Source organism: Saimiri boliviensis, chromosome 12, assembly GCF_048565385.1.
Source record: "Saimiri boliviensis isolate mSaiBol1 chromosome 12, mSaiBol1.pri, whole genome shotgun sequence".
Taxonomy (NCBI): Eukaryota; Metazoa; Chordata; class Mammalia; order Primates; family Cebidae; genus Saimiri; species Saimiri boliviensis.
Window position 1 is genome coordinate 16,850,103 of NC_133460.1, and position 14,750 is coordinate 16,864,852.

The 14,750-nt window shown below is 49.3% G+C and overlaps 1 protein-coding gene across 3 annotated transcripts in view; it reads right to left on the bottom strand.

The window, feature by feature from the left end:
* SCNN1B (sodium channel epithelial 1 subunit beta) overlaps window positions 1-14,750 on the bottom strand; it is a 107,934-nt gene that overhangs the window by 19,279 nt on the left and 73,905 nt on the right. For all 3 annotated transcript variants that reach the window (XM_074381928.1, XM_074381927.1, XM_010340781.2), the window contains exons 2-4: window positions 13,800-14,118; window positions 8,960-9,233; window positions 6,546-6,736 (exon numbers count right to left, since the gene is read on the bottom strand). In XM_074381928.1, coding sequence (XP_074238029.1) covers window positions 6,546-6,736; window positions 8,960-9,233; window positions 13,800-14,110 — 776 coding nt within the window. In that variant the 5' untranslated portion in view covers window positions 14,111-14,118. The remainder of the gene's footprint in view (window positions 1-6,545; window positions 6,737-8,959; window positions 9,234-13,799; window positions 14,119-14,750) is intronic.

Below are 14,750 nucleotides of genomic sequence, written 5' to 3' on the forward strand. Positions count from 1 at the left end.
CTCAAGAGATTCTCCTGCCTCAGTCTCCTGAGCAGCTGGGACTACAGGCATGTGCCACCACACCCAGCTAATTTGTACAATATTTTGTAGAGATGGGGTCTTGCTATGTTGCCCAGGCTGGTCTTGAACTCCTGGCCTCAAGTGACCTTCTGGCCTCAGCCTCCCCAAATGCTGATTACAGGCATCTACCACTGTGCCTGGCCTGAAATCATCTTCTTGACATAATTGCTCACTTAGCTGCCTCCTGCTTAGAACATAAGCCTGGGGAGGGAGCATGACCTTGTCCATCTGGAAGAAGAAGAGCTCAGAGGTCAAGAGCACAGGCTGCAGAGCCAGCCTGTCTGATTTCAGTTCTGGCTTTGTCCCTTAGCAGCTGGTGAGCTTGGGGATGGTCATTTCACCTCTCAGTGCCTCACTTTCCTCATTTGTAACACCAGATAATACTAGCACCCCCCTACATGACTGCGGCGAGGGGTGGATGCCTAGCATACTGTAACACTCAAAAAATCTTGGCTGCTACTGTTCAGAGCTCCGTGCCCAGGGTCTGGCACACAGCACACAGACACTTAGTAAATATTTGATGAATAAATTACAATAGGCGATAAGAGCATCGACAGAGATAGGCATGGGTAGGTGGCACCTAGGTTCCGACGGAAAGTCGGGAGCAGGTCAGGGAAGGTTTCTTGGAGGAAGGGAGGCCTGAGCTGAGAGTTTATGAACAAGTAAGTGATGGCTAAGTCTACAGGGCGGGGAGGAGAAAGGGCTCGCTAGGCAGGGACCCAGCACAGGCAAAGCCCCGGAGGGAAGATACAGCTCTGGGCGGACACCGTGGAGTCTGTAAACCATGTGGGATCAGGGCTGTGGCCACAGGGAAAGAACAGAGCAGAGCAAACCAGCTCAATCCAGGCAGTGCTCTTGAGGGAGAGACCTCGCCCCAGGGCACGGGGACACAGTGTTCCCAAGAAACTGTCTTGGTCAGATGCAGCCCAGGAGCAGGAGGCTGCATGGGGTGTGGCCGGATTGCCTCCTGCCCGAGCTGCAGTGCTCCTGGTCTCCACGTGCGTGCCAACTATTTGATTGTTGATAATGCTCTTCACCTGGAGAGGCAGCTCCCAGGACTGGCTGCCTCTGGCTCCAGAGCCAGGTGTTTCCCTACAGAAATCTCTGCTGGGCCAGGGGCCAGGCATGCAGACAGAGACCAGAGAGCCTCCAGAAAAGACTGGGAAATAGAATATCCTAGCAGGAAGCAGTATAACAACAGTGGTACTGCGTGGTCAAGAAGTCAAGGAAGACTTTCCAGGGCAGAAACTAGTTGGAGAATGCCCGGAACAATGAAAACCATAGCAATAAAAATGCTTCTATATGCTCAGATCTTGGTTTATTTTAAAATCTTACGTAACTGTTTTTGTTGTTGTTGTTGTTGTTGTTGTTGTTTTGTTTTGTTTTGAGATTGGCCAGGCTGGAATGCAGTGGCGTGATTTTGGCTCACTGCAACCTCTGCCTCCCAGGTTCAAGCAATTCTCCTGCCTCAGCCTCCGTAGTAGCTGGGATTACAGGTGCATGTCATCACACCTGGCTAATTTTTGTATTTTAATTTTGTATTTTTAGTAGAGGTGTTTTGTCATGTTGGCCAGGCTGGTCTTGAATTCCTGGGCTTAGGCAATCCTCCCACCTCAGCCTCTCAAAGTGCTGGGATTACAGACATGAGCCACCATGCCCTTCCCAGACCTTGGTTTCTAAATACCATTCTTCCAGTAAAAAAAAAAAAAAAAAAAAAAAAAAAAACAGAGCTTGGGCCAGGCATGGTGGCTCTTTCCTGTAATCCCAGCACTTTAGGAGGCTGAGATGGGAAGATCACTTGAGCTAGGAGTTTGAGACCAGCTTGGGCAGCATAGGGAGACTTCGTCTCTACAAAATAAAAAAATTAGCTGGGCATGTGATTGTGCCACTGCACTCCAGCATGTGCAACAGTGAGACCCCATCTCAAAAAAAACAACCAAAAAACCAAACGGAGCTCTTTAGAAAAATGGCTGATTCTAGGGCTGGGGCAACCTATGGTGCCAGAAAATAGACAAAAGTTAAAAAAAAAAAAACACATACAGACGACATGTCAAAGGCACACTGGTGCTAACTAACAGAGTGCCCAAAGGTAGAAGAATTTAAGCAAAAGAATAGATAACATGGAACTGTGTCAATAAATGATGGAATAAATAAATAAATGGAGGAGAAGAGACATATCTTCCTTTACAGAAGATTTTTAAACAATATATGTTCTCTCCAGGAGGGGTGGAGCGCAATGCTCCTTTTCACCTGCCCACGCCCTCCCACTTCCCCTGAATTTAGTGACTCCTTTCCAAAGTACAGAGCAAAGGTCAGCACAGTGGCTCACATCTGTAATCCTAGCACTTTTGGAGGCTGAGGATGGAGGATCACTTGAGCCCAGGAGTTGGAGGCTGTGGCAAGCTATGATCACAGCACTGCACTTCAGGCTGGCCAACCTAGTGAGATCCTGTCTTTACAAGAAATAGAAAAATTAGCATGGTGGCACATGTCAGTAGTCTCAGCTACTCCTGTCCTGCCAAGGTAGGAGGAGCACTTGAGCCCAGAGTTCAAGCCTCCAGTGAGCTATGATTGCCAGCCCGGGTGACACAGAGAGACCAAATCTCTAAACAAAACAGAAAAAAAACAAAGTACAGAACATGGAAACAGGAAAGCAGTTACTTTACAAGGGAAAATCCCAGCACACCGTACGTTGACCGAGTGAGAAAGGTGAACACCACGGATAATGTCATGTGGTGGTCACATACCCCCATACGACATGATGAGGGCTTCGCACCTCTGTGGTACCTGTCTCCTACACCCCAGCTGAGAAAACCAGATAAACTCAAATTGAGGACTTCTTATGACACACCTGACCAGTAGATTCAAAATGTCACCCAAGATAAGGAAGTCTGAAATTGTCACAGGGACAAAGGAGGCATAATAGCTAAGTGCAGTATGGTCTCCTGGTGGGACCCTGAAACAGGAAAAGGTCACTGGAATAAACAGACAAAATCTGAATCAAGTGTGTGGTCCATTTAAGAGTAATATGCCTGCCAGGCCCGGTGGCTCACACCTGTAATCCCAGCACTTTGGGAGGCCAGGGCAGGTGGATCACGAGGTCAGAAGATTGAGACCATCGTGGTCAACATGGTGAAACCCTGTCTCTACTAAAAATACAAAAATTAGCCGGGCGTGGTGGTGCATGCCTGTGGTCCCAGCTACTCAGGAGGCTGAGGCAGGAGAATCATTTGAACCAGGGATTCAGAGGTTGCAGTGAGCTGAGAATGTACCACTGCGCTCCAGCCTGGTGACAGAGCAAAACTCCGCCTCAAATAAAAAAAAAAGAAGAGTAATATGCCTCATGCTGGTTTCTTACTTGTTTTGCTAGTTTTGACAAATTACCATGGTGATGTAAGATGTCAGCAACAGAGGAAACTAACGCGATGGCTCATGCCTGTAATCCCAGCACTTTGGGAGGCTGAGGCAGGTGGATCACCTGAGGTCAGAAGCTTGAGACCAGCCTGGCTAACATGGTGAAACCCTGTCTCTATTAAAAATACAAAAATTAGCCAGGTGTGGTGGCGCACGCCTGTAATCTCAGCTACCTGGGAGTGCTGAGACACGAGAATCACTTGAAACCGGGAGGCAGAGGTGGCAGTGAGCCGAGATCAAGCCATTGTATTCCAGCTTGGGTGACAAGAGCAAAACTCAATCTAAAAAAAAATGGAAAAGAAGAAAAAATCTCTCTATCTCTGTATTTTAAAGGCTGGGTCTTGCTCTGTCACGCAGGCTGGAGTGCGGTGGTGTGATCTGGGTTCACTGCAGCCTCAAACTCCCAGGCTCAAGTGATCCTTCTCCCTCAGCCTCCGGAGTAGTTGAGTCTACCACGCCAGGCTAATTTTGTTATTAAATTTTTTTTTTTTTTTTTGTAGAGATGGAGTCTTACTATGTTGCTCAGGTTGGTCTTAAACTCCTGGCCTTAAGTGATCCTCCCTCTTCAGTCTCCCAAAGTGCTGGGCTTAAGTGAGCCACTGCACCTGGTCAAAAGGCTATTTATTTATTTATTTATTTAGAGATGGAGTCTCGCTCTGTCTCCCAGGCTGGAGTGCAGTGGCATGATCCCGGCTCACTGCAACCTCTGCCTCCTGGGTTCAAACGATTCTTCTACCTCAGCCTCTCGAGTAGCTGGGATTACGACACTGCACACAGGTAATTTTTGTATTTTTAGTAGAGACGGGTTTTTGCCATGTTGCTCAGGCTGGTCTCGAACTCCTAACTTCAGTTGATCTGCCTGCCTCAGCTTCCCAGAGTGCTGGGATAACAGGCATGAGCCACCGTGCCCGCCCCAAAGCCTTAAAAAAAAAAAAGCTCCTATAATGTTTACTATGTGCCAGTCATTGCACTAAGTACTTTATATATGTTAACTGTTAACTTATTTAATCCCCCAGTAATGCTATGTGGTCATTTCATGGTCCCTACTTTCCAGATGAGGAAACTGAGCCACAGAAAAGCTAAGTAGCATGCCCAGCCACATACTGAGCTGACAATCAAGTCCAGGCAGTTTTCAGTTGGGGTCCACATGCGGCTCACATTTTCCTAATTCTGCAGCTGCTGCTTCTAGAGCATTTGTCATGTTAGGAGGGGGACACGATGGAGTCAGAGAGAGAGGGAGGAAGCCGGGACTACTACAGTGTCAGTGCACAGCGCCGGGGAGGCTAGAGAGAGGCACATTCCCACAGCTGTGTCTGAGGCTGACTCAGGAAGGCAGGTGACTGGTCAACTGTAGGAGTGAGGGAGAGCTTAGAGAGTGGGTGGCTGAGATCTCTATGCTAAGGTGCCTGGGCGGTACCTTTCACTGGGACCAGCAGAGGGCTGGGAATATAGGCTTGGGAGAGGTGGCTGGGGAGCGAAGATGACGATCACCCTTTCTGATGAGGCAACAGAGTGACGTGGGGTGGGCTTGGCGAGGACCGCAGGCTCTGCCACTCACCAGCTGTGTGACCTCAGAGATGTTACTTAATCTCTCTGGACAGGTTTCAGCAACTATAAAATGAGGGAGAAGGCTGGGTGTGGTGGCTCACACCTATAATCCCAGCACTTTGGGAAGCTGGGGTGGGGAGATCACTTGAGGCCAGGAGTTTGAGACCAGCCTGGGCAACATAGTGATATATTGTCTCCTAAAAAAATAAAATAAGGGAGAAATAACAGTACCTTTCTCATGGGTTTGTTGCCAGGGTTAAAGCAATTTTCACATTCAAAGTGCTTAGAATAGTGTCTGACACGTACTGGGATGAGAAAGGCCCAATAAATGTTGGCATAATTATTGAATTTGCATTCCTTTTCAAATGTGGGTTTCTGTTCTCGTTGGTGTTTTTTAAGAGTCTTCCTCTGTTGCCAAGGCTGGAATGCAGTGGTATAATCTCAGCTCGCAGCAACCTCCGCCTCCTGGGTTCAAGTGATTCTTGTGCCTCGGTCACTTGAGTAACTCAGATTATGGGCACACTCCACAACACCTGGCTAATTTTTGTATAGTTAGTAGAGATGGGCTTTCACCATGTTGTCCAGGCTGGTCTTGAACTCTTGGCCTCAAGCGATCCTCCTGCCTTAGCCTCCCAAAGTGCTGGGATTCCAGGCACGAGCCACTGCGCCCAGCCTCACAGCCTTGTTCTTGGTGCTGCCATGAGCCTACTCATTTACTCCTCTCAATAACTCTATGAAGAAGGTACGATTATTGTCCCTGGTTCAGAGATGAGCAAACTGAGGGCAACAGATGCCTGGGGGCCCACCCTGATCCCCTCACTGGGCTGGTGAACTCACCCCCAGCTGCTAGGAGTGAGGTCTGGGAGGTTAGGAGACCCCTCGCCAGCCTCTTGGAAGTGACCCACAGCTGGTGACCAACTCACAGGCACGCACAGAGGCTGGTCCCCTCCTTCAAGGGAGGATGATTCTGTGGTTCAATTTACGCTCCAGATCCTTCCACAGATCAGGCTGAGCCTGGACTTGACCTGAGACCACATCCTTGTTTAACTTTTTCCTTCTTCCTTTTAAAATTTATTTTACTTTTTTCTAGAGGGGGGATCTCACTATATTACCCAGGCTGATCTTGAACTCCTGGCCTCAAGCGATCTGCCCTCCTCCGCCTCCCAAAGTGCTGAGATTACAGGGGTGAGCCACACCATGCCCAGCCTTTCCTCCTTCCTTTTATTTTTCTATTTTCTCCTTTTCCTACATGTTCCAAATCCTCCTTCCTTATCCCACTTTCCCTGCAGACTTTTCCTAACGCAATCCTCTCAATGTTTTGTGAGCTCTTCAATATATCCCTGTCTCAGGCTCGCCTCCAGGAAACTGGATTTAAGACACTAAGGCACAGAAAACTGTGCTGTAGCCAACCAGCAAGTGACTGGGCAGGATTTGAACCCTGGAAGCCTGTGCTCCCAACACACCACTGCCCCTCGGAGCAGGGGCCTGGCTGGGTGGACAGGTTGAAGGCGGGTGGCTCTCACCGGTAGTTGCAGGGTTCGGCTCCGAAGAGGCAGGCCAGGATCATCTGCTCCCCGGGGTAGCTCATCTCCACCAGCTCCCGCTGCGGCACCTGTGCAAAGATGTTGGTGGCCTGCAGGATGTACCACTCTGTCACTGCCTGGGTGGCGCTGGTGAAGTTCCGAAAGGTGCACTGGGTCCCGTTGAGGCTACACTGTGGAGGCCAAGAGGGGTTGTTGTGGGTGGCATGGGAGCTGCTGGCAGGACCCCAGCCACTGCTCGAGGGCCCTAGCAGGGCAAGGGCAGTGCTCTGCCAGCCGCCCTTCTGGCTGCAACATGGTGGTGGGAAGTTCACACTCATGATCACACGTGCTCAAGGGCTGCGCACCTCCATACGCAGCTGTGTGCCAGTCCCAAGATCCTCTCATTAGGCTGCTGCACCCACCCCCGGCTGCTGGGGGTGAGGCCTGGGGGGTTAGGAGACCCCTCATCAACTTCTTGAAAGTGACCCACAGCCAGTGACCAACTCACAGGCATGCACAGAGGCTGGTCCCTTCTTTCAAGGGAGGGCAGCTCAGTGGTTCACTTTACAGCCACCAGCCTCACCCCCACATGTATCATTATTCATGAGCAAAAAAACACACATGGTCATGTGTGCAGAGGCATGTGCAGAAGACGCCCTCTCTCTGACCTCCACAGCCTCATGCCACTGTAACACACGTCTATCCTAGCCCCGAACCCCGTATACATAGATTCACACAAGTGGCTGCAACACTCTTGCTCACGTGGACACACACACAGACACACACAGACACACACACACACACACACACACACACACACACGCACACAGCATTCTGATTCCTTTTCCAGACTCTTCCCGAGGCTTCCAGATGTAGCTCCCCTGGAGGCCAGGAAGACCAAGAAGAAACTCAACACACAGGAAACACACTGCCTCCCGTGTGTTCTGGGAAAGACATAGACCCAGTCACTTGAGCCCAGCACAGGGTGCAGGGCCACCTTCCACCCAGTCACAGCCGGCTTCTCGTGACTTCCAAGTCACCACACAGACATGGGACAGACTTGGCCCCAGGACTCTGGGCCACTGCTGGTTCTCCCTGCTGGAACCCAGGAGACCGATAGAGAAGCTTCCCTCGGCATTCTTACACCACACTTCCCAACACCCCCAGCCAGCCCATTCCTGGGGGCCTCCCCGCCTCCCCTGGGGAAGGTAATGGCAGTCCTTAATCCTCGCTCTGTTCCCGGCTCCGTTCCCAAGGCCTTACATTTATAACCCCATTCGATCTTCACAGCAACACTAAGAAGTAAGTATCATTGTTGTCCCCATCATCATGAAGAAACTGAGGCCCAGCAGCTTAAGGAAGGTGTGACTACAGCAGGTTCCCAATATGACACTGGCTAGTTCGTGTGGAGAGGTGGGGGGCAAAGCAGTTGTGGAAGTCATGATGCCATGAATGTGAGCAGCAAGGCAGTGGCACCCCCTCTGGGGAGTGTATGGTCCCCTCCTGGATCCCCATCCAAGACTGATCATCAGAAGCACCAGGGAGCCTGTTGTCAGTACAGATTCCTGGGCCTGGGCCCAGAGCTGCTCACTCAGATTCTCCAGGAGTGGGGCCTAGGGATGTGTATTGTGACAGAGCTCCCAAGGGATTGATCCTGAGACACAGACAGGGGACCTTCTCCTCACTTCTGGGCTTAAGAACTAATGGCATCCCAGCCTCCCTGTGCAGGGCAGCTCTTTCTTGGCATCTGACTGTACTGTAAAGCTGTGGCCTTTCACCTGCCCAATATTTATGCCCCTATCTTTTGATGACCATACTTCCCCCTCGCTCAGTCCATGTGGTCTTGCAGAGGCTGACATGACTCCCAATTCCAGGGCACATGACCCAGGACTGGCCCATCATGAGAGCCACATAATTGGTTTAAGGGTGAGCATGTGACCTAATGAGTCCTCTCTGGGACCTTTGCTGGGACTATAGGGAGAGAGCTCTTTTTCTGGGGCGACTGCTAAGCAAGAGCACCGAGGGCACCCTCCACGTGGAGAGATCTTACCTGAGAGTGAAGTTACCCGAGAGAAAAGTTGAACCAAGATGGAGAAAGATTCCTAATGACCTCATTAGAATACCTGGATCCAGCCTTGACTAAATGCAGTGTATGTCTGGACTTCTTAGTTATGTGAGCCAATGAATTCCCTGTTTTGCCTGAGCTAGTTTGAGCTGGATCACTTATACCAAAAGAGTCTTGACTAACATGCCAGCAATTCCTATAGTTTAAAAAGCTCTGCAAACAAGCAAAACAGACTCTGGCTTCCATCTTGTCTTTCCCCCAGCAAGACTCAAGTAATTGCAGAAAAGAAACACCCATCAGCCTCACTGAATGGGGCCCATTGCTTGACATGTGCCCAGGGACCACTTACCAGTCTCATGGCCATTTTGCACCCCTGGGCATTACAGATCTTTTCTGATGCTGAGCTGTTTGATGAGCCATTGTGTCTATCTCCAAAGAGGTCGAGGACCACGGGGCGGTGGTGGTTCCGCTCATCAATAAGGACCAGGGGTGTGTGGTTCCAGATGGAGGAGTTCAGGGCCCTGGTGGCATTGGCATGGCTTAGCTCAGGAGCTAGGATTCTCTCCAGGACAGCTTCCATCAGCTCATCCAGGTCCTTCAGCAAATGCTTGACTTTGGAATACCTGGATGGGAGAGGGCTGGTTAGGAGGAGGGATGGACATCTGTAAAGCAGAGCAGCAGAAATCTGGGACCCACTCTGATATAAAGATACTATGCAAGACTGGGTGATTTATAAACAGAAAAGGTATAATTGACTCACAGTTCCGCATGGCTGGAGAGAGGTCTCAGGAAACTTACAGTCATGGCAGAAGTTGAAGGGGAAGCAAGGCACATCTTACATGGCGGCAGGAGATGGGAGGAGAGAGAGAGAGAGGGCGAGTGAGAGAGAGAGAGCGAGCAGGCACAGGGGAGTCTACCACTTTTAAAGCATCAGATCTTGTGAGAATTCACTCACTATTATGAGAACAGCATGGGGGAAGCTGCCCCTATGATCCAATCACCTCCCACCAGGTCCCTCCCTCGACACATGGGGGTTACAATTCGAGAATGAGATTTGGGTGAGGACACTGAGTCAAACCATATCATACTCTTACTCCATCTAGCATGGCTGCTGCTATGTGTAAGAACACCCCACCTAAGCAACCACCCATGCATCCACGTGTCCTTTCACCACCCATGCACTCGTTCACTCACCAATTTTTAATGAGCACCTACTATGTGCCAGGCATTGTGCAGGGCATAGATGACACAGTAGCAAACAAGAGGGACCTGGTCTCTTTCCTTATGAATTCACATTTGATTGAGGAAGAATGGTAATGGCTCGTGGTTACTGATAATTTACCATGTGCCAGGTGCTAGGTGCTTTCCAGGTCTCATTTACTCTTTGCCACAATTCTGTTACCATCCCCACATATAGATGAGGAAACTGAGGCTCCAGGAATTGGTATGATTTTTGCAAGCTCACTCCACTGATAAGGGGCAGAGCTGAGCTTAGAATCCGGGTTCGGTGGGTTCCAGTGGGTATGTGTATGGGGGTTCTGAGATCTACCTCCCAGGAGGGAGCAACTTTGGGAACAAGAGCCAGTTTCAGGAGAGAGAAAATGATGGGACTGTGAGGCTGGCTCCAATGTCTTCCCTCAACCCCGAGGAGTTCCCCTGTTGGAAATGGTGAACAGTGACAGATGGATCTATCACGGAGTATCTCCACCAGTGTCGATGGGGGCCCAGGCCCTGCACCCCAGTCACTTCATACCCAATTTACCAAAGACCCTGCCTCAGTGTGGGGTCATTGGGGCCGCAAGTGCCATCTCTGGCTGGAGGACTTCCTGCAGGAGCATTAAATGCTGGACAGAGGCCAGGGTCCCGGTACAAAGGTGTACAGCAGCCGGAGCTAACATTGGCCTTTGATGCCAGTTCTCAGACCATTAAACCTGTGTACACAGGAAGAGGAGGATCGGGAAGGGTGGCATCTGTGTAAGTAGCAGTGTCATTACAGTCTAGATGTCCATAGCTGCTGGGAAGCTTGGTGGGTCACTTTGTGAGCTCTGGGTTTGAATCCTGGCATGGCACTTAATATCTTGGGCAATTTAACTTCTCTGAGGTTCTGCTCTCTCATCCACAAAGCAGGGGGATAAAAATAAGTATCCCAGAGAATCTTTGGGAAGATTCAGTGAGGTGCTGCTTATAAAGTGCATGGATCAGTGCCAAGATGGAATGCTGTCATTCCTGCTATTATTAAAGGCTCTCTTGAGCTGCTCTAAGAACCCACCAAAGCAGGAATAGCCCGATTAATAGAAAGAAGGGACATTCTGACAACTGGGAAAGTAATCGCTGAGCATGAATTATCTTCCAGGACATTCTTCTTTCCTTTTAAAAACAGAGATGCTGTCTCATCATGCCGGCCAGCTGGTCTCAAACTCCTGGCTTCAAGCGATCCTCAAACTTCAGCCTCCCAATGAGCTCTGATTTCAGGCATGAGCCACTGTGCCTGTGTCTGGTCAGCACTTTCTTTGTGTCTTTTTTTTCTTTTTAGATAGGTCTTGCTCCTTCACCCAGGCTGGAGTGCAGTGGCAAAATGTCGGCTTACTGCAACCTCCGACTCTGGGGTTCAAGCAATTCTCCTGCCTCAGCCTCCCAAGTAGCTGGGGTTACAGGCATGTGCCAGCACACCCAGCTAATTTTTGTATTTTCAGTAAAGAAGGGGTTTCACTATGTTGGGCAGGCTGGTCTTGAACTCCTGACCTCGGGTGATCTGCCCGCCTTGGCCTCCCAGAGTGCTGGGATTATAGGCGTGAGCCACTGTGCCAGGTTAGGACTTTCTTTTTGATAAGAATGTTTTCTGTGACTCAGCCCTTCTTTCATTTCCTTGAATGCACCAAGCTTCTCACCAGCTGCACCTGCGACATCCACCACTGGGGGCACTCTCTCACTCCACCTGGCCAACTTCTATCATTCATTAGGGCATTTTTTTTTTTTTTTTAAATTGTTTTTGGAATGACTCTCTGTCTCTCCGCAACCCTGACTAGGTTGGGTCTCCTCGTGTGTCCCCTTCACAGGCCTTGCCATCAAGCAGAGAAAGGGAAATCTGGAAGAATGGTTAAAAAGTAGCAGAGTTCATGTCCTTTGCGAGGACATGGATGAAGCTGGAAACCATCATTCTCAGCAAACTGACACAAGAACAGAAAACCAAACACTGCATATTCGCACTCATAAGTGGGTGTTGAACACAGGGAAGGGAACATCACACACCAGGGCCTGTTGGCAGGGGTGGGGGCTCGGGGAGGGGTGGCATTAAGAGAAATACCTAATGTAGATAACAGGGTGATGGATGCAGCAAACCTCCATGGCACGTATATACCTATGTCAACAAACCTTCACTTTCTGCACATGTACCCCAGAACTTAAAGTATAATAACAATAATGATAATAATTACAAAAGTAGCAGCTTTGGAATCACGTCGGGCCTGGGTTCAAATCCCACAGTGGTCCACTGTGTGTCTCCAGGTGACTTCACTTACTTCTCTGAACCTCCATCTCCTCACCTGTCCACAGGGCTGCGACAGTAGTTCCCAACCCTAGGGTGGTTGTGTGAATTAGAATGACTCCAATTACCAAAGAACACTGAACACAATGCCTGGCATGTCATAAGCATTTGTTGAGAGTTATTTTATTTATTAATTTAATTTTTTTTTCTTTTTTTTGAGACAGGGTTTCATTCTGTTACCCAGGCTGGAGTGCAGTGGTGCGATTTCTCAGCTCACTACAACCTCTGCCTCTTGGGGTCAAGCAATTCTCCTGCCTCAGCCTCCTAAGTAGCTGTGATTATAGGCATTGCCTATATTTTTAGTAGAGACACGGCTTCACATGTTGCCCAGGCTGGTCTCAAACTCCTGACCTCAAGTGATCCGCCCACTTCGGCCTCCCAAAGTGCTGGGATTACAGGTGTGACCCACGGTGCTCCGCCAAGTCATTTTATTTTTTTATCATAATGATAATGAATTTGATATTTGTGGGGACAACTTTGTTGGGCCGGTTTTCTCTGTAGGCTTTGAAGAGGACAGGGACTCTGTTTTGTTCACTGCTGTATTTGTGGTGCTTAGAAGAGTGCCTGGCACATAATAGGTGCTCCATAAACATGTGGGGAATCTATAAATAGGCACTTACCTGCCTAAAGACAGGGGCTGCCCAAGGTTCTCTGTAAGCATAGGAAACGTATGATTTTTTTTTTTATTTTTAAGAGACAAGATCTGGCTCTGTTGCCCAGGCCGAAGTGCAGCAGCATCTTTTTGTTTTTATTTTATCATTATTATTATTATGGAAATGGAGTTTTGCTTTTGTTGCCCAGGCTGTCGTACAGTGGTGTGATCTTGGCTCACCGCAACCTCCACCTCCCAGGTTCAAGCGATTCTCCTGCCTCAAGCTCCGAAGTAGCTGGGATTACAGGCATGCACCACCACCCCTGGCTAATTTTTTTGTATTTTTAATAGAGATGGGGTTTCTCCATGTTGGTCAGGCTGGTCCTGAACTCCCGATCTCAAATGATCAGTCTGCCTTGGCCTCCCAAAGTGCTGGGATTACAGGTGTCAGCCACCACGCCTGGCCTGTTTTTATTTTCAATTAATTATTTTTTCTTAGCCTTGACTTGAAACTCAAGTGGCGCCTCCGCAACCCACTGCAGTCTTGATCTCCTGAGCTCAGGCAATCCTCCCACCTCAGCCTCCTAAGCAGCTCAGACTACAGGCATGCATCACCACGTCTGGCTAATTTAAAATATGTGTGTGTATATATATATATATATATATATATATATATATATATATATATATATGGCATCTTGCTGTGTTGCCCAGGCTGGTCTCCAACTCCTGGCCTCAAGGGATTCTCCTGTCTTGGCCTCTCAAAGTGCTGTTATTATAGGCATAAGCCACCGCACCTGGCCAAACGTTTATGAAGTTTGAATCTTAGTTGCTGCAAAAGGATGAAAACAAATGGAAAGAAAGAGAGGAGGAGAAAGAGAAAGAAGGAAGGAAAGAGGAAAGAAAAGGAAGGAAGGAAAAAGTGACAAAGAGAAAGGAAGGAAGGGGAGAAAGAAGAAAGGAAAGCAGGGAAAGGAAAGTTGGAAGGGAAGAAAAGAGGGAAAGAGAACAGCCTGTCTGCTGAGGCCAGCTGCGTACTCAGGGACCACCTACTTGAAGGGGCTGGCATTGCAGATGGTGACGGCAGGGAAGTCCATGGTCTTGAAGCCTACGGAGAGGGAGACGCTGACCTCCCAGCTCAGGTAGGTCCTGATGAAGATGCCCCACTGCCAGCAGACGAGGGCGGCAAAGAGCAGGGTGATCAGGAACCACACGGCCTTCTTCTTGGGCCCCTCGCAGATGATGCGCTTCGGGCCGTGGGTGTTGGTGTTGTCACAGTACCACACCAGCAGCTCCTTGTACGTGTAGCCGGGGCCCTTCTGCAGCCGGTGCAGGCACTTCAGCAGGTATTTCTTCACGTGCATGGTGGCACCTGCAGAGAGACGTGGGGATGCATATCAGTTGGGACACCAGCCTTGCCTGCAAGGATGTCCCAGTCACATCCAGGAACTGGGTGGCATGTCCCAGTCCTTCCTCCCTCTTGACCTTCCTTCTTCCCTCCCTCCCCTTTTTCCTTCTTTTCTTCCTTCCTTTGGCTATCCATCATCAATGCATTTAGAGAGTGCCTACTGTATGCCAGGCACTCAAATGGTAACTTCTGGACTCATTGAGAAAAATGGACAAGGTTTTTTGACCTTTGGGAATTCATAACCTAGTGAACAAGTGACTTAAACTCTCAGCTCGGGTTCCCTGTGCATAAAATGTGGTGCAGCGAGTCCTCAAACAACATTGTTTTGTTCAAAGTTTTATTGTAACATTGATGAGAAAAGAAAGTAGATTCCCAGCCAGGGCCGCTGTCTATGTGGAGTTTGTGCGTCCTCCCATGGTGTGTCTGCATGGTCCCAGGTGAGTGAGTGTGACTGTGTGGGGATGCTCTGCAATGGAACGTGGTCTGTACGGGGTGGATTCCTGCCTTGTGCCCTGAGCTGTGGAGATAGGCTGTGACCACTGTGACCTTGAACTGAATAAGTGGGTAAATAATGATGTTACTTGTTTTTATTAATC